At 40.3% G+C, this 25,065-nt stretch overlaps 1 protein-coding gene across 1 annotated transcript in view; it reads left to right on the top strand.

Moving 5' to 3' along the window:
* Positions 1 to 25,065, top strand: part of FYB2 (FYN binding protein 2) — a 96,191-nt gene that overhangs the window by 15,961 nt on the left and 55,165 nt on the right. The window contains exons 2-4 of the mRNA XM_003265134.2: positions 10,579 to 11,326; positions 14,223 to 14,384; positions 16,149 to 16,182. Of these exons, the coding sequence (XP_003265182.1) occupies positions 10,579 to 11,326; positions 14,223 to 14,384; positions 16,149 to 16,182 (944 nt within the window). The remainder of the gene's footprint in view (positions 1 to 10,578; positions 11,327 to 14,222; positions 14,385 to 16,148; positions 16,183 to 25,065) is intronic.

Genomic DNA, 25,065 nt, shown 5'->3' with positions numbered 1-25,065 from the left:
TCAGTCCAGCTACCATTGATTATGCCTGGAGCTGAATAATTGTTTTGCTTTTTCTTCTTCCTTCTTAAAAAAATATGAGGAAGTGGATAGGGAAAAGTTCATGATCTCGTTACCCACAATTCCAAAATCCAATAAGCTCTGAAACCCACTAATCTTTCATAACTTTTTTGGTTTCAAATCCTGCCTGAACCAACATGAGACAATTTATGGTCTTTATTTATCTTGCATTATATGAACATTAATATGTTTTACTATAGAAATGGTAACATGTTTGATCACAGCATGCTGTCTCAGACCACACTAGGATTTACATATACAGAATTTGTAATATATTACCTTTCTAAAATTGGAAAAAGTTTGAATTCCAAAGTATACTTGGTCAGAGGATTTTGTAAGGATTGTAGACCTAAATTAGTGCTGAAACTAAATCTGAGAGAATCCAAGCAATGTTTTAAAGAAAGAGGAAGACATGAAGATTGGGCTCTTGTGCAGGGAAAGAAATGGATAGAAGAGGTTTTATAGAGAGACTGCTAACACACAAATTTTCATGTTGATACTAGGAAGATGATTGTGTTGATGTCAGTGTACTATTGGAATTCTTGGATGAAAGTTCTAATGGCTCTGTAATTGGTGATGATGGACAGAAAGGCCCTCATGACAAGGAGTGTAGGCAGATGTAGACAAGAAAGTGGCAAGGTGATATGATCTTAAATCCACCGAAGGGTTCCCTACGCCAAAATATTTCCTCCTTATTGCCTTGAAAAGGCAACTGAGATTCTTCATTATTTCATTGAATGAAGGCTTTGAAGTCCCTAAACTTTTGAAGGCTCCTGGGAAGAATAATGGCTTTCTTCCTCCTGCTCCACTCATTTTATACTCTAGCTGCTCCAATCTGAAAATACAATGGACCTGCACACCTCCATGCCTTTGTCTATTCTGTTCCTTTAGCCTAAAATGTCTTGATAGCCCTTTTCTCTACAATGGAAACTCACTCATCCTTCAATCTTACTTCCTTTGGGAAGGATTTCCTGAATGGGCCAAGCTAAACTAATTCTTCACTATATTTTCATTGATACCGTGCACAGTACTTATAGTTAGGTAATTGCTTGCATAACTACCTTCTCTAAATGGGGATGAAGTGTTTTGAATTGCTCCAGCCTAGCTATCAGCTGAAGATACAATGATGGAAAGACATAGTCCTTGTATTGAAAAAGATGAGGTTTGGTGGGAGAGGCAGACCAGTAAATAGTTATGATAAGATAGAATGTGATAAGCACCAAGACAGAAGTAAGCAGAGAGAGGTACTTGTTCCAGATGGGGAAGAATCCAGGAGGATGGGGAAAGCAGTGCCTTGCATGAGACTTGAATGAGTAGGAGTTGCCCACTGTGTTGTTCTCCTGCTCACAACTTTTAGAGGCTCCCCATTGCCTATGGAATAAAATCCTAACTCTTTCACTTGGACCCCAAGTTTCTGCATGCTCCCACTCTAATAGACAATTCCAGTCCCTAAAAACTGCAAAGTAGTTAGGAGCTACCCTGGGTTTAATTGTGCCTCTGGTACAAATGAAGAGTAGGAAGAATGTTTAACCAAGGTTAGAGTTCTAGGCACATTTCGTGCCTTTTATCCATACCCAAGTAACTGTGGAGTGGGAGAGAGGCAAGAATTAAGATGTATTCCAGAAAGTGATTCTCGTGATGGTCTATGGAACCCAATCTGGGTACACAGGGAAATGAAGATGGGAGGGGATAGTAGAGAAACAGTGTTAAGGCCCATGAGGCTAATGCATTGCTGGAGCTGGGGCTCCAGAAAAGGCAAGTGGGTAAGATGAAAGGGGGTGTCCAGAAGTAGGGTACTTGAAATTGATGTGGTGGAGATGGTTCATTTATTACTCATAGCAGGGTCTGAGGTGTATCTATGGAAATTAGTGGCTAAAGTAGGGTGAAAGATGAGATCATCAGAAATGAGGCCAAAGTGTTGGAAGGATTATCTGCGTGGATTTGGAATTTGCTTATTGTCATGAGAGTAGTAATAGAGAGAGAGGAGTGAGCTGGAGTGATCAGAAATATTGTGGAAGGCATCAGTGGGAGGCAGTAGGTTTAGTCTGATATGCCCTTTGCAGGAGTTGGTGTTATTGAGGAAGAAAAAATAATTTGAAAGCAGCAGTGACAAGCTAAGAAAACACTTTACTCCACTTCCTGACCCAGGAATAGAGGAGTGTGGAAGGAGAAAGCCATGCTTTTGAGAGCACGAGAAGAGCCATGTCTTCAGGAGAGAGATGAGTTCGAGTTAGAGCAAAAAGGTAGAGGGAAGTTCATAGAAGAGCTTGAGGACATGAGGAATTTTGCAGACTGAGGGTTAGGATGGTCAGGGAAGGGTGAGAAATGGGATTTAATTGGTGATACTATAGAGGTCTGTGGGGAATAAGTCCCTTTGTTATAGACCAGCTTCATTTTCTCACGGTGACCAAGGTAAATGGGGATGTAAGTCTGGCCTGATGTTTTAGGGGAAGACGAGTCGTTGGCTAACTATTGCCTACCACTTGGGATAGGGGCTTAGGCAGCATTAGTGGTAATGCACGGGGTATTGAGGTGAGGAAAGCGTGTGGTATATTAGGACCGTCAAGACTCTGGGCTGCCTTTGCAGTCTGCAGTGGGCAGCGTCATGGCTGAGAGACAGCAGGTGGCATATGTGGTTGCAACTAGAGGAGGCACAGTCTCACCAAGAGCATTGGCCAGGGGCTGGGCGCTTAGGGACTTTGTAACACTTAACTGAAACCTTACATCCCATGTGTTGAGTATTATTGGCCCCATTTTACAGATGCAGAGAGATTTAGTAGCTTGTTCAAGGTCATGCATTTAATGGAGCTGGTATTCTTGCTCAGACCCAACCTGGAGATGAAAAGTACTCATTTGACCTGACAGATAATGGGGGCACAATTGTTTGTTTGTTTGTTTGTTTTTGCCTTTACATAGGAAGCTTTTAATCTTTCTAACCTTAAGCTTTAACCTTAACTAACAACTACGGTGTCAGTTCAGTTCTGTTGTTCCTATCCCTTCATAGGAATTAATCACTGGTACCAAGAATACAGACAGTTTCACCATTATTATAGCTCTTATAGTAGTGAAGGTTGAATTGAAGCCCTTTTAGTCATGAAGGGTGACTCAGATGCTATATTTAATTGACTTCTACTTCTTTCCATCTTAGATAGGATTTGACAGCTACTACTGTCTCTCTTCCTGGGCTCATAATTTCTTGGCTTCTGCTGCCTTCTCTTTGCCTTGGATTTTGAGTTTACATATTCCTTAAGGCTCTTGGATTTGCTTACCACAGAGGAATGTTCAGACTTGTGATAAACTATTGCTGTTGACGTTGCCATTGTTTCTTGCTGTGGAAGGCAACAGTTAGCAATGTGCAGACATTCAGAAATGAGTTAATCTCTATTTTCCAATTAAGAAATATGCATAGAAATAGTATCTTCTCCTTTTGGAACTTACTTTATGTACATTTTTATGACCGCATTCACTTACCAAGTCACTATTAACTTATCGAGCACCTGCAGTCCTTGTCCAAGGCAGCTTGCTGTGCGGTGCAATGAATGCCATTGTAGACGTAAGGCAGAGAGCGGTGACATAGAGAGGGTTCCCTAGCAGCCCGCAGCAGCAGGGTAAACTCAGGAGAGGATGAAACAGCTGTCTGTGCCATGCTTTATAAAGCAGAGATCAAACCATGTGATTTGACACAGAATTTATTATCATTTGCAAATTTACTTTGAAAGGGTATAACACTGAGTTTTGTTATTTGGTTCTGCATTTTCCCATCACCTTTTAAATTACATTAAATCAAAACTACCTTGAAAAATCCAAGATACATAGTCACAATGGCCATGTAATTTATTAAAATTTTGAAACTATGCCAATTATATTAAGTAAAAGGTTTTGCTCATGTCAGTGTAAATAATAAAAAGTCTGAGAAAGTGTCTTAAAAGCCAATGCAAATTGGCTTCCTGGGATTTTTGTTTGTTTCAATGGTGTGATTAGAGCTACATTTTTAACATAATCTCTAAAGTAAATGTGACATACACAAAATTGATTATGATATTTTTATGACTTAATAAAAGAATTTTAAATTAGAGCTAAATTTATAAGAAAGGTATATTTGTCAATGTATTTGTATATTTATTGCAGAATAAATAAAAGCAGTCCTGGAGTTACACTGACTTGAATTTAAATTCCCGTATCACTCTCCAACTATGTAAATTGGGGAAAGTTACTTAACCTCTCTGTTAGTCTATCTATAAAACAGGGTCAGTAACAATTGCCTAATTGGTGGGGTTATTGTGGAAATTAATTAAGACATCATATATAAGGGTTGTTAAGGATGATGACGATAGAAAAAAATATAGTTATCTCTGAAACGAGCAAAGGGGAAAATATCTTCCCAAGAAGAGGAGGTTACAGCATTTATGCTCATGTGATCAGGTATTAGCTTGTTTCTAGAAAATTATTAGCCAAAAAAGTTTCTAGACCCACCAAGCAAATTCTTGGGTTAGAAGAGTCCAGAATAGAGCATATGGGCCCCAAGGCCAGGTTGTGTGAGTTTGATTCCTAGCTTTGACCCTTCCTTGTTGCGTGACCTTGGCCAAGTCACATAGGCCCTCGATGCCTCACTATCCTTGTCTGTATCCTGAGAATACATGGGTTTAAATTAGTTAACGTATATGAAGTGCTTAGAACAGTGCCTGATATATGGTAATATCATGTGTTTGCCCATTTTTGTTATTATTATTATTATCATTATTCCTTAGATTCCTGTAACATAAACATTGAATAAAAGGCATCTGTTTGATGGAGTCTTTTTCCTAGTGACTAAATACATTCATCTAAATATAACAATGCCACACTTAAAGAGCTGAGATTCAGACTTCCAGCTGTTTTACTCTGGTCTCTCCATTCTTCTGAAATAGCAATGTCTTTGTTTTTCTTGGCTGCTACCTCCTTGGTTAATTCCCATCTCAAAGAGATATACCCGTTCTGTTCAGAGGACACCGCTGTCTTTTATCTTAGGTTGTTCCCACAGTATCTCTGGAATTGTTTGGGCCTGTACTTCCCAGATGGGTATTTCAGGCTTGCTCAGTACAAATCAAAAGTACCAGGCTATTTTCTAGGGCTATTTTTAGAGCTGTCTTTTGACATGATAGCAATTAGATCATTTGTTTCCGTGGGCATTCTAACCTGCTTTCACAAAGATGACACAGGAAAAAATTAAGATTCTGCTGAGTTACGGTTCATGTATTATGTGAACCAGCTAACTTTTCTAAATATCTATTCACTGATTCATTCATTCACCAAGGATTTTGTGGGTCACTTCTGCCACTGCTGGGGATACCAAGTTAAACAGGATACTGGCCCTGTCTTAAAGGGGTTCTGAAAGACTTGTGAATTAAGGATTCATTCCTTCACCACATTTTTATTGAGGCACTGGCACTACAGCAGTGGGCAAATACAGAAATACAAACAAAGTACCCACCTTCAAAGAGTTTACATTCTGATGGAGGGAGATAGACCATCTGCTGGGTTTTGATAGGTGCTATAAAGAAAAACAAACCAGGCTGTATCAGCCAGTGTGTTTTGTTGTTGTCGTTGCAGATAATCAAACCTGTTACTGTAAATATGAATGGAAAAGGATTTACAAGAAGTTATTTTAGGAATTTCCAGAACTGGCAAGAAGCTTAGATGCTAGAGCTAAGCGAATGGGGTGGTTCCTATGTGAACCCATCGATGCTGCTACCCACCACGTAGCACAGGAACCTCTGCCACAGCTGCTCCCCAAAGCACATGCTATCCCCTGAGCGGCCACACCCTCGGGGGCTCATTTACCAAGCTATGGACACCTCTGTTGGACAAAATTCCAGATGAAAGAGCGCCTGGGCATGGTAGTTCCAAGCTTCCCAGGCTCTGTGCTAGGGGAAGGCTCACAAGAAAGGGTTGGATGAGCCAGTGTATACCCAGGGTAAGGTAGGTAGAGAGTGAAGGAGAGATGCTGCTTTGCCTAGAGTGGTCATGAAAGAGGAATCAGTTAGAAATTGCCTTTAGCTGCTCACCAGGAAACCCATCAGTAGTTCCTCACCTACTATGAAGATTAAGCCCGATGACATTAAGACTTGGCCTCTCCTTTCTTCTCCAGCCTCATATACTGTGCACTGGGGCTTCAGTTATGTGAAATTGCTGCTGCTTCCCATATACATCATGCTGTTTCCAAAGTTGTGCCTTCTGTGTTAATGCTCTGGACTGCCTTCCTCTGTTCTTTGCTTGGCTGACTGTGTAAGCTGGGGAATCTCCTCTAGGGAACATGCTTGGCAACTGGGTTTGCATCATAAGCCCCTTTTCTATGTTCCCTCCGCAGACTTTGTGCCATATATTTAATAATTCCCTGTATTATGTTAAAACAACCAATTTGTGTCTGTCTCCTTCATTTTCTGAGTTCTGAAAGGTCGGGGTTGCCCTATTCATCTTTGTAACCCTAGTGCCTAGTGCATAGTAGGCAACCAATAAATATATTGAGATGACACCAGTTAAATTTTGAATGAGCAGGAATTTGCTAGTTCAAGAAATTAGAGAGAAAGATGAGCATTGCAGGCAGCACAAAGTTACAGCTACGTGAAAGGGAAAAACAGGTTTGGGAGAATGTCAGCAATTTAGTGAGGCTAGAAGGAAGAAAGCATGTTGGGGGGAGGCCAAATGTGATGTTGGAGCATTAAGAGGGTTGGGATTAGGATGGGTCTTATGTGCTAAGCAAAAGAATTTGAGCTTATTTGAAAGCTTTGGAGATGCTAAATTGAAGGTTTTAAAACACGTAAGGGACTTACATGATCAGATTTGTTTTTAAAGAGGTTTGTCTAACAGCTGAGTAAATGGTGGATTAGAGGGGCTCAGAGTGGAAGTAGAGAGACCATGAAGAAGTCATTCCAAGCAGTAAGTGAGGAAGAATCAAAGGGAAGTGCTCATGGGCTGCTGAAGAGTTCAGATCAGTGGGATTTGGGGACTGACTAGCTGTGGCAGCTGAAAAATGGAGCATGGTTTTAACCAGAAGGACCCTATGGCCACCTCCCAAACCATCTTCGTGTAGTTTTCCTCATGTCCTCAAACCTGAACTTCCACCTATGGGTGATGGATAATAAAAAACAAAAGGCATCACACATCTATTTCCCATCGATTGTAAGGAAAATAAAATCTAAATATTGGTGCCGGAAGGTGCTTCGGAGATCACCCAAACCAGCCTTTAATTTGATGTATGGCTGAGCTAGAGAGAAGAAATTACTTTTCTACTGTAGCTCTGAAAATCAGTGGTAGGCACTGAGTCACTATTGCATCATCTGTTTAATTCTCCACATAGCACTTTGTCTCTAATATTTTCTTGTGTAATTGCTTATTTTCTGTCTCTCCTTGACATTACAACAGAGCCCTTGACTATCTAAAACAATGTTTGGTCTGTGTGTAGATACTTAATGAACATGCGTTGAAAGAGTAAAGAGCCAGGTATAAGCAGGTTCGCTCCCCGCTGAACCAGTGATCTTTGCACAGGACCTTGGTTTGGAGGTTATCAAATTCATAATTCTATTTCATACTAGGGCTTTGCTTAATTAGTCCTACAGAGACTAAAATCTAAGCAATAACATTGTACAGTAGTTGTCCATCTGGCTTCAAACAGTGAAGAACTGAAAATAATCATTATATTACTTTAAAAATATTAACCACTGACAAACTCATAACCATTAGGATGGCTATTGTAAAAAAAAAAAGCGTTGGTGAAGATGTGGAGAAATTGGAACCCCTGCACACTGTTGGTGAGAATGTAAAATGGTGCAGTTGCTGTGGAAAACAGAAGGGAGGCTCCTCAAAAATTAAAAATAGAATTACCATATAGTCCAGCAATTTCACTTCTGGGAACACAACCAAAACGACTGAACATAGGATCTCAATGAGATATCTGTACACCTATGTTTATAGACGCATCATTCATAATAGCTAAGATATGGAAGCAACCCGACTCTCCAGTGATGGATGAATGGTTAAACAGGATGTGTTATATATACACTATGATATATTATTTAGCCTTAAAAAGGAAGGAAAGTCTAACACATGCTTCAACATGGCTAAACTTTGAGGCCATTGTAATAAGTGAAATAAGACAGTTACAAAAAGACAAATACTCTAGGATTCCTCTTATACAGTACCTAGAATAGTCAAATTCAGAGACAGAGTGTAGAATGAGAGGGTGGAATATGGACTTGTTTAATGGATATGGAGTGTTATTTTTGCAAGATGAAAAGAGTTCTAGAGATTGGTTGCACAACAATGTGAACCTACATAACACTGCCAAACTATACACTTAGAGATGGTTAAGATAACATGTTCTACGTGTATTTTACCACAATATAAAAAATATGTATCACTGAGGTGCGTATGTGTGTTATCTCATTTGATTCTTACAGTAACTCTGAACTGCTGTCAGAAATATAAGTTTCATTTTATAGTGAGGAAAATAAGGCTCAACAAAGTGAAGTGAATTGCCCAAGGCACGTAAGTGGGAAAGAGATTGGAGTTTCACACTCAGATCTCCTGATTTCATGCCCAGTGCTGGCTTCTGCCACGTCAGGGGAGAGAAAGTGTGGTTAAATTAACTTGTCTGCTGGCTGTGTGTGTGCGTGTGCTTGTGCGTGTGTGTGTGTGTGTCTGTGTGTGTGTCAGAGAGATGAAAAAGGAGGGAGAGTGCATGTACTTCAGCTCCTGGACACTTGCTTCATCCTTCTTGTTCAATTTCCCTCCCTTCCAAAGTCTTCAGAAGGCAGATGTGAGTCAACTGTAAATATGGTGAGAAAAGGTTGCCCAACATTTCCTAAGTTGGCAAAATCAGAAGTCACTACCATGGAGATGGTCTGTGTAAATGAAATTAAAAACCCTTAAGAAGATCAGGAGAGGATAGTGGCTCTTATTTTTTGCAATGGCTCCATTAGACATTATCCTACTTCCTGTGAAAGCAAAAGATGACAGAACACATTTACAAAATCTAATGCGGTCTAGTGGGAGGAAGAAGGACCAGCAGGAAGAGCATGGAGCAGGAGTTAAGCCTACACCTACCTGGCCAGACCACCAATCAACTCACTGGATAAACCCAGTCATGCTCCTTCCTCTGCCGCAAAGATTGGGCTCCCATTACTACCACAATTTTCATATACCAAATTGGAGCTGAATTTAGAGGGAAGAGCATGATCATTTTCCAAGGGGAGTTAAAAATGCAAGAGGGTCATCTAGCCTCTTATAAAGAACTTTTCTTTATCATGGGCCTACTATGTGTCAGGCGCTATAATGGACATTTCACTTATAATGGCCCTAATCCTGCTACTGTTTGATAACTTATTTTTATAAGGCACTTAGAGGGAAGATCAAGTTTCCCAGAGTATTTCCCTAGAGGATAAAGAGTGGAGTCTTCATATGAACATAGGTCTGTCTAGTTCCAAAGTTTTTTCTTTTCTCCATACCATAGCGTTAAGTTCAACAGCCAAGATGTAAAAAGCTATGGAAGTACCAAGGAGACAGGAAAGAAGTTAGCTGTGTCTGTCATCCAAAGGTGAAAGCTTTTTTTTTTTTTCAACTTTTATTTTAGGTTCAGGAAGTACAGGCACATGTTTGTTATATGGATAAATTGTGTGTCACTGAGGTTTAGTGTATGAATGATTCCATCACCTAGGTAGTGAACATAGTACCCAAGAGGTAATTTTTCAAACTTTATCCCCCTTCGTTCCTTCACCCCCTCATAGTCTCCAGTGCCTTTTGTTTTCATCTTCATGTCCATGTGCACTCAGTGTTTAGCTCCTACTTGTAAGTGAGAACATGCAGTAGTTGGTTTTCTGTTCATGTCCTTTGTCCATTTTTTAATGGAGTTATTTTTTTTTGCATATTGAATTAAGTTCCCTAGGTGAAATACTGATGGATTAGTAGGCAGTGAAGTGCAAGAAAGGTGTTGACAAGCTGATGGGGATGCATTTTGTGAAGCAAGAACACAAAGCAAACTCCAGGTGATAGAGAGTAGAAGGGTCAAAGAAAATCGAAAACAGTTCTGTTTGGTTTAAGGGTGGTTGTGTTTGCCTGTGGTTGGAGATAATAATTCCACCATCTTTTGAGCTACTTGGGACCGCATTGTGAAGAACCTTGAATTCTGTATAAAGCAGTTTGGAATTTATTTTTATAGGCTGTGGGGAGCCATCAAAAGTTTGTATCAAGGGGTTTCTCCACTGTTTTTAGTACTATCTGTAGGTGTTCTTTATGTGCTGTGAGAAAATTAAACATCCCTGGAGTGTTTAAGAAAGAGATAGTGTTTTCATTCTATCTCAGATAGACAATAGCATTGCTGGCTAACATTACCCAGAAGCAGTTGCATTATATCAGCAGTTAGAGTCCCTTAATATGGTGCGATCAGTGAGATCTAATCACACTGGCTTTTTTTCTTGGAATAATGAGACACTTGTTTTTGTTGTTGTTTGTTTTTGTTTTTGTTTGTTTGATTATTCTTTGCTTTAGGAAGGGGTAAGAAACTTCAAGGAACTTCGAGCCAAATTTCAAAATCTTGATGCTCCACCTCTTCCAGGATCTATTAAATTCCCAGCAGGTGTTTCTCCAAAGGGTGACATTGGAGGCACACAGTCAACTCAAATTTTGGCCAATGGGAAACCCCTCTCATCCAACCACAAGCAGCGCCCACCATACTGTTCCAGTAGTGAGTCCCAGCCTCTTCAACCTCAGAAAATAAAGCTGGCTCAGAAGAGTGAAATTCCAAAATGTTCTAACTCCCCAGGGCCTCTGGGAAAGTCTACTGTATGTTCTGCAGCAAGTTCACAGAAGGCTTCTCTGCTGTTAGAGGTGACTCAATCAAATGTTGAGATAATCACTAAGGAAAAAGTAATGGTGGCCAATAGCTTCAGAAACAAACTCTGGAACTGGGAGAAGGTTTCATCTCAGAAAAGTGAAATGTCATCAGCCCTTCTCCTTGCCAGCTGTGGAAGTAAGGCCTTCCATCTGGAAGGGCAAAAAGGCATGGGGCTTACTCCAGAGGAACCCAGGAAAAAGCCAGAAACAAAAGGAGCCCAGACTCTTCCTTCCCAGAAGCAAGTGGTGGCCCCCAAAATATTACGTAATGTCTCTGAAGATCCCTCCTTTGTAATTTCTCAACATATCAGGAAGAGCTGGGAAAACCCACGTCCTGAGAGGAGCCCGGCAAGCAGCCCCTGCCAGCCCATCTATGAGTGTGAGCTTGCCAGTCAGGCCCCAGGTAACAAATGTGATCCCCATGGGACAGGGGCTAGGGAGGGGTCATCATGTTTTTCTACTTTAAAACCTGTTGACTCAGAGCGGTTATGTACATGACCTGGGCAATGTTGCTCCAGACTCTCTGCGTGATATTCTAGGCCCATCTGCTAAATCGTAACCTTGGGTTTGAGTAAAGTGCTTAATCTCCTGGAATTGCTTTGTGAGATAGCTTTTGGAAAAAACTTGGATTTGAATCCTAGCTCAACTTCTGACAAGCTGCATGAATTTAGGCAATCTATATAGATTCTTAGAGCCTGAGTGCTCTCTTATAACTCAAATCTGTCACCAATCATCTGTCTTCGTAAACAACACAATTATTCTCCTAATTTCTCAGGCCAAAACTTAGGAGCCATGCTCTATTTCCCTTCTCCTCCCTCATTCTACCCACTGAATCTATCAACAAGCTCTTGGTTCACCTCAGTATTATGTAAGTTATAAAAGGATAAGGACTGGCTGGGCACGGTGGCTTACGCCTGTTATCCCAACATTTTGGGAGGCCAAGGTGGGCAGAGTTCAGGAGTTCAAGACCAGCCTGGCTAACATGGCAAAAACCCATCTCTATTAAAAATACAAAAATTAGCTGGACATGGTGGCCTGTGCCTGTAATCCCAGCTACTCGGGAAGCTGAGACACAAGAATTGCTTGAACCTGGGAGGCAGAGGTTGTAGTGAGCCAAAATTGTACCACTTCACTCCAGCCTGGGCAACAGAGCAAGATCCTGTCTAAAAAAAATAAAAAAATAAGGACTGTCGTTTTTTACTACCATATCCCTAGCACCTAGAAGAAAAAGGCAAGACTGAATAAGTCCTAAAAAAATTTTGTTGAATGATTGAGTAAGTAGATGGAAGGGTAGATGGATGAATCTCCTTACAACCTTGTATGGTTTCTGTTTGTACTTGGAATAGAATCTAAACTACTTGCTTCGTGGTCTTCATGGCCCTGCATGCTGGTCCCTGTTTTGTTCTGACTTATCTCCTACCCGTCTTCCCCGAGCTCTCTGCCCGTAGTCAACACACTAGATTTCTTGCTGTTCCTTAAACAGGCTTTGTCAAGCCTCAGGACCTTTGCGCTTGCCATTCCCTCTTCCTCAAAAACTCTTTTCTTTAAGCTTTTTTAGCTGCATTTAGGCCTAAGTTCAAAAAAAACTTTCCAAGTCAGCTTTCTCTAACCTGTCTATATAAAGTGTACTATCTCATCATCAACAGTTCACACTTGTCATCTACCTTATTTCCTTCATAGAACTAATGGATCTCTGTAATGCTCTTGTTTATTTGTTTACTTGTTTATCATCAGTCTCTTGTTATTAGAATAAAAATTCCTGAAGGTAGGACTATACATGTTCTTGTTCTCAACTTTATCCCCACTTCCTAGAACAATACCTGGAATATAGTAAATAAATAGTTATTGATGAAGGGATGAGGAAGAAGAAAAGACAGATGGGAAGAAAGATGTATGGGAAGAAGGATGGATGAGAGAAAGGAAAGAAGAATGTATTATCTACCAGATGGAGCTATTGAGAAAGTTAAGTGAGATAAAGGACATAAACTACTTAGCACAGTGCCTGGTAAAAACTCTGAGCCCAATTAGTAAGTGATAATTAATATTCACTATGTCTTCTTCCTAATTTGATAATGACTGAAGTTTTTGACAATGCTACTTGTAATTCAAGCCTAAGAAGAGAGGAACTTTGGGCCTGAGTTTCTGGGGATATAACCTGCTGTGGGTGGAGCAGTAAGGAAGCTTTCCCTCCCTTCCAGCTTGTGGAGGAGAGCAGGAAGTCTCCCATGGGTATATGTAAAATGTTAGGCCACTTCTTAAGTTTTCGCATGAATGGCCCATGTAGTCAACTACTGTCTTACATAAATCAAAAATCAAAGCAGTTGGATTACAATAGGATTTTGTGCTATTTTCAGGGTAAAGGGCAGATATGATTTTCTTATATAATATTGGACTTTCTGTTGGAGTTGGATTTAAGACTGCAGAGGACAAATATATATAAAATTGGAACTTTACTGGAAAATTCCAGGACACAGGTGCCCAGATATCACAAAGTCAGCCTTGAAGCCAGTCCTAGGCTATGAGCCCTGGAAATCCCAGATCGATTCTTATTCCTCATTATACAGCCAGTATTATTTGCATGTCATAAGTGCTTGAAGAATCCTTTCAGTAAATAGTCACAGCCTCTCTCCTATGAGGTAGGCCCTGTGCTTGGTGCTGGGGGATCAATATGACACCATCCCTTCCCACAGAAGCCCACGTTTAATGGGAACATAGATCAGTACCTCCCCATGATATTGATGTAGTGGTATTAACAATGTGCTATGGGGATACAAATCAGAGGTTGATTATGGCCTTGATTCCTGTGAGAAATCAAGAAAAGTTTTCTAGAGGAGGTGTCATTGGAGCAGAGCCTTAAAAGAATGAATTGAAGTTTGCCGAAAAAAGGAATAGTGTTCCAGAACCAAGAAAAACATGAACAAAATTTTGGATATATGAGAGCTTTTTAAGGCTATCTAAATCAAATATGGAGAATGGAGAAGCCAGTGATGCGTGTGAAAAATAGTTGGGCTTTAAGTGGGGGAAGCAAGACATATAATATGAAAAACAAATCTAGAAACACAGATGGGTGCCATGTGGTGTAGAAATGGCAGAGATGGAGTGACTGATGTCATGCTGAGGTAATCCTTAAAGCAGCAGCATGGCAACTGATCAGGTTTACGTATTGATCTGGGCACTCTAGCTGTTGGGTGGAGAATAGATTGGACGAGACTGAGATGGAGGCAAGGAAACCAGTTTTACCCAACAAACTATGAAATGAAAATAATCGTAACCTACATTTTTTACTGTCTTGCGTTCAGAAAAACAGCCAGATGTCAGGCATCACCACCTTCCCAAAACAAAGCCACTGCCCTCCATCGACTCCCTGGGTCCTCCTCCCCCAAAGCCTTCAAGACCTCCCATCGTGAACCTCCAGGCCTTTCAGAGGCAGGCAGCTGCTGTTCCCAAGACGCAAGGGGAAGGTAAGGAAATACACAGGGCCCTACACACGGCCAACCAGGAGTCACCTCCGTCTCCACATCCTCTCCCAGGTGACGATACCGCTGCAGCTTTTCCATGAGGCTGGACATCCATCACTGCTTATTCTCACCTAGAGGCTGTGGCAGCTTGCCCATGAAATGACGTCTCTGTGGGAATTGGCCCTTTATCACTCCTAGACCAGCCCACTTCCCCTGAGAGCACTGCATTTGATCACTGGGAATTTGTCCAAGAGGAAGAAAACAAAGAGTCGCTGAGCAGGGAGTCACTGAACCTTTGTGTTTCCTGTAAACCTGTGTTGTCAACACAATCCATTTGTGCAGGAGAAATGGGGAGGGAGTGAAAAGGGAGAAGGTCAGTGTGAACTTGACCTGAAATCCTTAGGGGGAAGCCCCTCAGGCCTCTGTGATCTGCTTTTGGTAATTAACTGAAAGCCTACAACCCCCAACCCTCTGATCCCTTCCAGAAACTGCAACATCTTTAGAAGCCATTTTTCTGTGCTATTTTGTGTCTTCTATTTAAAGGAACACCTCTCATCCCTCACCACTCCCACCACAATCTGATCTTGTTGACATTTTAAATGCCTTAGCTTATGTTTGCTCTAATGAAACACAAGATGAACATACACTTTGGGACAAAATGTACCGCTGTGCTAACATTTGTTTTACTATGGCCATCAGCACCAGCAGACGGCAGGTACACTGAGAGAGCTAACGCAGTCTTTGTTCATTTTAAGTGCTTTGGGCAACTTCATAGTTAAATTACTCTAACTTCATGATTCTCAAACTTGAGTGTACATCAGAATCACCTAGAGGACTTATTAAAACACAGATTGCTGGGCTCCATTTTCAGTTTCTGGTTCAGTTGGTCTGAGTTGGAGCTTGATAATTTGCCTTTTAACAAGTTCCCAGAGGTTGCTAATGCTGCTGGTCCAGGGACCACACATTGAGAACCACTGCTATAAGTCATCTTAAGTCTTATCCTAAAAGAAAATTCTATTTGGGGAGATAGGCTCTTACAAGTATACTTTACTGATATGGCCAGCTCCAAATCAAAGAAAGATAAGTGTTATTTTTTATAAACATTAAATAATTCAGGCCTCAAATAATCTCTCCGAATACGAAGAAGGTTTATCAGACAACATAGAACAAAGTACTAAGTCTTTTGTAATAAAATGGGCTTTGTAGATCCCAGCTTCTGAACTCACTAGCTATTTAAGTTTGGGTTTGTTAATCACCGAGCCTCATTTTCCTTATCTATAAAATGGGGATAATTTCCTTATCTGTAAAATGGGGATACCACGGATCTCTTAGGATTATTGTGAGGATAATGAGACATGATGCCCGGAAAGAGCTTAAATAGTGCTTGGAATACCAGGAAGTGCTCTGTAAATGTCCAAGGTTATTTGAAAGAAACATTGAACAGCTATAATCTCTGTACCATGTCCTGTGATGGAAATGAGAGATTAAGAGATAAACCCCACAGGGGTTCTTGTCTTTAAGGAGGTCAAAGTCTAATGCAAGAGATTGTACCCATAAATAAGAAACTGTACTGTAAAGTGTGGTTGAGTGCTGCAATGCAGGGACAGGCGTCCCCTGGGTGCTGGGGTGGAGGTAAGGGATGTTTCAGGCACAGGCAAGCTTCCACTCTCCACATTATCTGTGGTGTCAAGTCATCGCACAAGCATCATTCACTTTAACCAGGCTGCTGCAAACGCCTCTTTTTCATTCTGCCTCTTTCTCTTGCAGTGACTGTGGAAGAGGGCTCCCTGCCTCCAGAGAGGTAAGTACATGCTCCTTAGTTGTGTAGGAGGCTACTTAGCCTGCTCCAGAGCAGGCAATTAGCACAAACCAAGAATCTGTATTTCTCAGAAGGGTTTCAGAAGGAGTGAATTTATAAGCAACAAACTGCAACTTTTGTTGTAAACAAAAGATTAAATAAATTGCATTTAACACGTGCTGAAGTTAAGTTGCAAAGAGAGTCCTCAGAGGTCCTATTTTTATTACACAGTTGGGTTCAGTAAATTGAAACATCACCCTTCATAGTCATAAATCGAATTAGAGGCTAAAGAATGCTCTGGGCAGCTGGTGTGATGTTAGGAATCGGTAATGGGATAAAGGATGTTCTATTTTTGGTGTACTCCTTCTAAGAATTTTGCCACAGAAGTGTCAGTTCATTAACTCGCTTAACAAAATAAGATCTATTGAGACCTTTGATGTGTCAGGCACTCAACTGGCTACTTTATACAGATTTCTCATTCTATTGTCTCAAGAGGGCTGCACAGTTGCTGCTGCCGCTCACATTTTATAGCTCAAGATACTTGGGCTCAGAAAGTTTGCCACTTGCTGAGCCATGATTCCAACCCAGATGTGCCATAACTACATTGATTATATACCTCACCTCCCACACAAAGATGTTCCTGTTCTCAAAAAGGTTAGTCTTAGAAGGAGATCCAAACTTAACAACAAATAGTCATATTACTTATTCCTTTATCAAATGTTTACAATGGTAAAGTGTGTTAAGTTTTGTAATAGAGGATAGGACAAGATTCAGAGGCTGCACTAAGAAGGAAGTTGTTACACCTTCTTGGGAGGGTCAGAGAAGTCTTTAAAGAAGTATCAGTTCTCCATTGCTAGAGTAATGCTACATAATAACAATAAAACTTTCATAGCATACATGAGTCTGTGGGGGTACAGCTGATCTGGGCTGGGGTCAGCTAGGTTTGCTCATATGTTTGCAGTAGACTGCAGGCTATCTAGTCAACTTTGCGATATTGGCTGGGGTGGCTCACATGTTGGGGGAAGCTTAACAGTTGGCTGATCTAGGATTGTGTTGGCTGGGATGGTGGACACCTTGACTTGGCACCGTCTGCCTCTCCTCATCCAGCAAGCTAGCCCAGGGGCACTCTTCTACAGTCGCTGCTAACAAGCAAGACAAGCCCAATCACACCAGCACTTTCCAAGCCCTTGCTATGTTACAGTTGCTAACATCTTATTGGTCCAAGCAAGTAATGTGGCCAAGCCCAGAACCAGAGTGGGAGGGTGCTGAAAGTTTCATAGCAAAAAGCAGGGATGCAGGAAGGAGTGAAGAATGGGGTATTGATCCAGTCAACCTATCCCTGAAGAGGAAACATTTGAAATGAGTATTGAAGATGCACATTTGCAGCATAGCATGGGAAGAGACACTCCAGGTAGAGACAGGAGGTGTGAAGCAACACGTTTAATTTGTGGAAACTAGAAATAAGTACAGTTAGAGTGTAGAAAGTATAGAAATGGTATAGAAATGGGATTGTAGAGGTAAACAGGAACCACATCACAGAGGATCTTGTACAACAGGAAATTGATAAGACAATCTTATTCAACAAGGAACTGGTAGTGTGGTGTTAGACACAATTCACGTGCTCTGGGAACTCCTGGGTTAGTTGTCCCTTTGAAAGAGTTAAATGACAGCACACGAGAGGTCAGTGAAGACATGTTCTATGTGCATTTATGTGAAAGAGAGAAAATAATCTAAATGGCTCAGGCAATGGTTTGCACCATTTACTCAATGAACATAGGTCCCAGTATGACAGTTTGAAGGGACAACGTACCTCTGCTGTGCTTTCAGTTGCTCTTGGTTCTTTCATATTGTGAGCATCTCAGTAGGATTGAGTGTAAGGTGACTGCTGTTTTTAACTAGATACACGTTTTTCCTACAGATTGGTTCTAATCTAAGCTGACCTCTTCTCTGGCATTTAAATCAAAGAAACAGCAATCTGTTTCAACATGGAGGATAAACTTGCTGTGATGGCCCATTAGTCAGTCTCCATGTGGCACCATCTTCCTAAGGGATTGACAGGGCCATTTTGACTGTTCTGTCCTTTCATGCTGATTTTGGAAACTAACCTCCCTCTGAAATGAGATTTCACTTAACAGTGATTATGATGTGGGCCATAGCGCTGAAAGACTGAAAGGCAAAAGAGATAAAGAGGGGCCAGAAAACTTAGGGCACCTTCATGGGAGATGAAAGAACTGGGCCTGTATCCTGAATAATAGGTAGGAGTTAGATAGGTTTGCTTATGTGTTCTCTTTTGTGAGACTATAAAGTGGTAAGGCAGGGTATTGTTCCCTGATATAACCACCGTTTTGAGATGTAGTTGATCTGAGATGTAGTTGATGGGTGGATGGATGAATGGGCAGATGGACAAACAGATAGACAGACCAATGTATTTTCATTATAGAGACAGAACATGTTTGAAAGCAAAGAGGTTGGGAAGGAAATAAACAGACAAAAGGAGACTCTAAAGTCAAGGAAATACACAGACAAAAAATATTCTAATGTATAAAAATAAGAGATGAGGTTGGATCCTAAAATGCATGAAGTGACATGGTAAAAAGTTTGGACTTTATCTTGCCAATGTTAAGTTAGTTTGAACAAGTAAATGTCATAATGTGTGATAGCTTTAGCTATAACTTCCATGGAAACTGGTGCTTGTTTGGGAAGGATATCATCCATGTTCAAGGTATTAATCTTCAATTCAGAGATTAGATTAGAAATAGTATATGTAGGCTCTCATTACTGGAAGGGGAGGTGCTGATAATCTCATGTAGTCAAGCCACATAGCACAAAGTTAATGAAAGCCTGGGTTTTGATCCAACCCCTAGAACTTAACATCTTGGGATCTTGGGAAAATGCTTTAACTTCTGTAAACCTTAAAACAAAAAAAAAAAACTTCTGCAAAATTCTTAAAACATCTAAGGACAACATTCTTCTCCAAATTAAAACTCTCATTATTTTCAACCATAGTGTATAAAACAGGAGTCTTTGTGTTCTAGCTGTATTTCCATGTGTATATATTTTAATCATCTTAACCTAGCACACTTACAATAGCCTTCTTTCATTTCTGGACCTCTTTGTGTCTAAAATATGAGAGGTGACATTGTATAAAGGAACAAGTGCAGGTTCTTAAGTCTATTGGCATAGATTTAAACCCCTCTTCCATACCTTAGACAAGCCATTTAACAGCTCAGATCTTTGATATACACATCTGTAAAGTGGGCACAATATTATTATTTACTTTAATATCATGAAGGCCAAGTGAGATAAATTATATCAAGCATGGAAAACACAAAAGAAACCCAATGAGTCTCAGTTTCTCTAAACCTTGGCCTCTCCATCCCTTGTTACCTCTGAAATATTAATGTCTCATTAGTTCCCAACAGTGAGATAGCTCCTTGGAGATTATTCTTTGTCATCACTCTTTTATGCAAACCAAGCTGGCTGGCATCCCTCTTGAATAAGCAGCCCCTATTTGTGTGCGCAAAGCAGATTAGTCCCAGGGCAGCAATCAGCACTGGTCTCCGTCAGTACTTAGCAGAGTTGGCTAATATTTTATTCATTAGCTATAAATACGGCTTTTCTCCCATTAAGAAGTGTCAGAGATAGTCCTGACTCAGGGAATCTGACTCAGACACATAAAGGAGGTGCTGTTTATTTTGGGAGTAGGAAGATGACAGCAGTGTTTCTCAGGGGAGGGTCTGTGGGTGAATTCTCAAGAGTTTACCATTTTCTCTCTTGAAGTTTTTAATTTTGTGTTTTCACTTTGATGATAGTCTTTAAATGCTCATAAGCTTTTAAAATAAGTCTATCAGCTTTTATTAAAAGCTGATAAGCTTATTTTGAATCTTCCCGATGACTTCTTTTATGGCTAGTACTTGGAAACATATATTTGTATTTGTGTTTTTGCAGTTTCTACCCCAAGCAGAGTGGGAAACACAATGTCTTCTAGGGCTGGGCAGATCATGTGACTGTCTCTAGGACCTGTGTCAGGCAGTGGGGAGTGGCTGATCCTGTGGAAGTGAGGAATAGATAGATGCCTTATCAAAGGCCGTCAAGTAAAATAATGATAATTACAACAACACTGTAACCCAAAAAAATGCATTTACAGTACTTATTTGCATAGTATAAGTACTATAAACAAAAATTTAAGAGTATTAGGATACTAATGAGGGTTTGAGAGTGAAATAAAGCTTAGGATGGTCAAGAAAGGCCTCTCCGATTGATTAATGGGTACAATTATACAGTTAAATAGGAAAAATAAGGACTAGTGTTCGATAGATCAGTAGGGTGACAATAATTAACAATAATCTATTGTACATTTCAAAATAGCTAGAAGCGAATAATTTGAATGTTTTTAACATAAAGAAAATTGTGATAGATATTTCAATCACCCTGATTTGAACTTTACACATCGTATGAATGTATTAAAATATCATATTACCCTGAAAATATGTACATCTACTATGAATCGATCAAAGAAAGACCTCTCTGAGATAGTAGCATTGAGTTGAGAACTGAATAAGGACCCAGTCCAGTTAAAGGAAGATCTAGGAGATGAACATCCCAGGAAAGAAAATAACTGGCACAAAGACTAAAGGGAGAACCACGCTTAGCACGTTTTAAAGAAGGAGAAAGGGGTTGGAATCTTGGCTAAAGCCCAGTGAGCTCAGGAAATGGAGGTGGAGTATCTTGTGAGCTGGGGAAGTAATTTGGATTTTGCTCTAAATGCATTGGGAAGACATTGGAGAGTTTTAAGCCAGGAAGTGACATGAGCTGACACTTCTTTTGTAAAGATCATTCTGGATGCTGTATAAATAACAAATTTCATGGGAAAATAGGTAGAAACAGAAAGACGTCCTGAAAGCCATTACAACAACCACCGTACAACTAGCAACATACACTCAGTGTTTATTCTAAGTACTTTATACATGATTTCATTTATGACAATTTTAAGGAGCAGATAGTACTGTCCCATTTTATAGACGAGGACACTGAGTCACAGAGAAGTTAAGTAACTCAACATGGACAGGGTAGTCAAAATGAAATTAAAAAGTTGATGGATTAAAGATTTGTTTAGGAGGAAAACAGCAATTGCTGGATCAGCTGTGGGGAGTGAGATGTGAGGGAAAGAGGAATCTAGGACAATATGGAGGTTATTTGCTGTTCCCATCATTGTTGATATTAACACAGGTGAAATGCTTGGCACTAAATCAGTGCAAGACAAGAAGGATCCTTCCTGTGAAAGGTCTTTGAGCTTGTTTTCTACTTAGTAACAGCAACAACAAAAAGCATGTCATTGTGCCTTTGTACATGTACGACAGAATTACTTAAGGCTGGTTTTAAAATTGTTTGCAGCTACAGTGCTCTTTCCTGAATGGCTGCACTTCAGGTAATTAAGACTGGTACAGACCTGACCTGATTGACGAACAACAAAACAGCCTCCTTGTAGTGATATTCAAGGGTGAAAGCAGGCCAGGAAATCCCAGCATGCTGGGATAAATTGAATCGCTACAGGAAAGAATGAAGAGAATGAATTTTTTGAAGCCCGTGTCCTGCCTGTAGAGTTTCAGACTCAGAACATTCAGGTAGTTTCAGCTTAAGCCACTTCAATAATTTCTTATTATCCCTTTTTAATTGGACATCAGGGACACAAAAGGGCCACTGATTGGCCTGCTTTTCACAAGGAGCAGTGAATTTCCCGAGTTTTTCTCTTCTTTTTTGTTTTCAAATATTCCTCCTTAAAAAAAATCTCACCTATAACTTCTATTTATTGAGCACTTTCCATAGATAAAGAGTTGTACCTTATGTCCTCTCTCTCATTTTAGAACTCCCAGCTACAACCACCCATGAAGTACAGTAAGTGCTTTGTGCACTCTCTGACCACGGAGAGTCAGGTGAAGTCATCCAGGGTGATGCAACTGGATCAGCAGCACCAGGGCTTGACCTGGTCAGCCTGGCTCCAGAGCACAGCCTCTCAACTATCACCCCAGGCTGCCTTACTGAGGATTCAAAGAACACTTTACCTACAACAAAAGAGGGCAAGGCTTAATAGACTCATAGCTTGCTCTACACATCGAGCCTGGATATGCTTTGAGCAGGAGTTCTTGAATGCCTGCCTTAGGATTTCATTTTCTGTGCAGAGGGATCTGTGTGAGGGAGGCTGGCCTAGGGTGGAGCTAAAATATGAAAGGTTTTGGAACTAAGCCTTGCTTTTTCTCTTCAGTGGCATTCAGATGATAAGCCAGAAAAGTCATGATTGAGAAAGAAACAGACAATCACAAGTTGCAGACTTGGGGCCTAGTTTTGTACATAGGTTTATCTAGTAAGGTTGAATATAAACTACTGTTTGAGTATGACCACATGCTGAGCATTGCTGAGCCCTTTTATATCTGTTAGACTCATTCTAGACCAATGACTATCTTAGGAGGCAATACTAATTGCCACCTATAAAATGGCAATATTATTATTAATATTAGTATATTGAATACTGAACATTAGTATTAGTATATTGAATATACACAATATTAGTATCGTCATTTTATAGGTGAGAAACCATGGCTTGCCCTGTTCCAGAGTTTATTTGGGATATGAACTCAGAACCAAATTAAAGATTTTCAGCTACGTTATTCTGACTCAGCCAGAATTTTTCCACCATGAAGTGTTTTTGGAGATGCCTATTAGACTGCAAGTTCTATGAGAGAAGGATCAGATATATTTTTCACTTTTGTTTTTACAAGACCTAGCAAACAGTGGGCATGCAAGCAATAATTATCCAATGACTGAGTGATGGGCCAGTGGAATAACAGATAAACAAAATGATGGGGAGAAGGATGGATGGAAAGAATGATATCATCTTCCACTAGCTTTTATGTAAATAAAACATTTCAAGATTCTGTTCTCCATACATTCTGCCTTGGTTTGCATGTCCAATATTATATCCCTCTAATATTAAATCTAAATAATTAGGACTATCTGAGCACTTCCTTTGCCCTTGCATATTAGGTAAGGGCTACTGCCATGTGAGAGCGGGGACTCACATGAGATCCTCTTTCCTCTGCTCCTTCTTGGTCTAGCATTCAGCTCCAAGTGACATCCTACCAAGAAGCTCGTTCTGATTTATTAGCCCACATGAGAGGCACTCTCCTTTCTTCTCTCCTCTTCTTTGGACTCATTAGTTTTTGAATTAAATATTTATTTAATTAAACTAATCATTGAGCTCTTAGCATCCATTTTATATTTGGAATAAAATTCAAAAATGTTGTACTTTTCCCAGGGCCAAGAATATCCTTCCTTACACTTCTTTATACCTATATATATTCTTACAGGTTTCTTACGGGTTTTGATCACTGGTTATTCTCCGGACTCCTCTCCTAAGCCCTGTCACCCTTGTTTGCTGTCTTCCACCCATGGACTGGCCGTTGGCTAATCATCAAACACAACAAGCTTCCCTGACCAATCAGAAGTACTTATATTTTCCTGTGTGTGTCATCTTCTCCCAGATCCTCACCTGATGGCTCCTTCTCATCATGCAGAATTCATTTTTTATTTATTCATTCAATAATTATTGAACTCCAACTATGTGCCAGCCATTTTTCTAGATGCTGGAAATGCGGCAGGAAATGAACACAAAGTATCTGTCCTCATTAAGTACATATTTTAGTTGGGAAGAAAAACAAATAACAAATATGATATGAGGCAATGATATATGCTGAAATGTCAGCTTTCCTGGCTATAGCACATGTTCCCTCACCCAAGACGCTATCTATTTCATATATGATTCTGCTTTATTTTCCTGTTATTTTTTATGAATGCTTTGATTGATAATATTCATTTGACTGATTTAATTTTTATGTTTTTCTAGACCATGAGAACCCTGAGTTTAAGGACATTGACTGCTATTTATTTTTATATTGTAGAACAGTACCTGACAGAGAGGGGGAGCTCAATGAGAAAAATTAATGATGTGACATCATCTACCTGTCTAAGAGTTCCCAGTGTTTTTGTATGAGCATCACAGAAGGATATAAACAAAAAACCAGTTGCTAACTGGGAGCCTACAATGTGCCAGACACTGGATGAGGCAATGGGTACTGAGCAGCAAGTGATATTCAAGATCCCAGAGCAAGAGAGAGAAAATTAAACTAGTTTCAAAGAGTAATAAAGTAATTTCAAGACTATGACAGTGACTGAGAAGGGCATGCAACAAGTATTGTGGTTTACAGAAACAGGTGGGAAGGAGGGCTGTTTGGGAAAGCTGGCTGAAGAAGGGCCTTGCCAAAGGGGACAGAGGTGAGACCTGGTGGTTGAGAAAGAGTTGGTCATGCAGAAACCATTCTACACAGCAGGAGCAGCCTTTGCCAAATCTTCGAGGTAGTAGAGAGCACCGCATCCTTGTAAAGTAGACAGGAGGCCAGTGTGGTTGGAGAGTGATGAGTGAGGAAGAGAATGGTAGTACAGGACCTTAGAGACGTGGAGAGGGATGACATCATAAAGATGGGGAGCTTAGTGGTTCTTTTTTTAAAAAAAATTATTAAAAACCATAGGATGCCTCTGGAAAGTCTTAAGCAGGATTGTGACAAGGTCTGAATTATATTTTGAGAAGATCATCTTGGCTGCTGTGTGGAGAATAGACTATAGAAGGGCCATGGATATGACAATCAGAATTTTAGGAGAAAAAATATGAGTTTGCACAGAGGATGTTGGTGATAAGGTCATTATAAGCAGATGAAATGTGGACAAAAGCGAAGAGGCAGGAAACAGCCTCATGTGTTCAAGAACTATGGGTAATTTGACATGATTAGAGTGCGTAGTGGTAAGGTGTATATGGGGAAGGGGGCATACAGCATT

The sequence above is a fragment of the Nomascus leucogenys genome, chromosome 5 (assembly GCF_006542625.1).
Source record: "Nomascus leucogenys isolate Asia chromosome 5, Asia_NLE_v1, whole genome shotgun sequence".
In the NCBI taxonomy this organism is placed as follows: domain Eukaryota; kingdom Metazoa; phylum Chordata; class Mammalia; order Primates; family Hylobatidae; genus Nomascus; species Nomascus leucogenys.
This window is presented reverse-complemented; position numbering and strand designations above follow the sequence as displayed.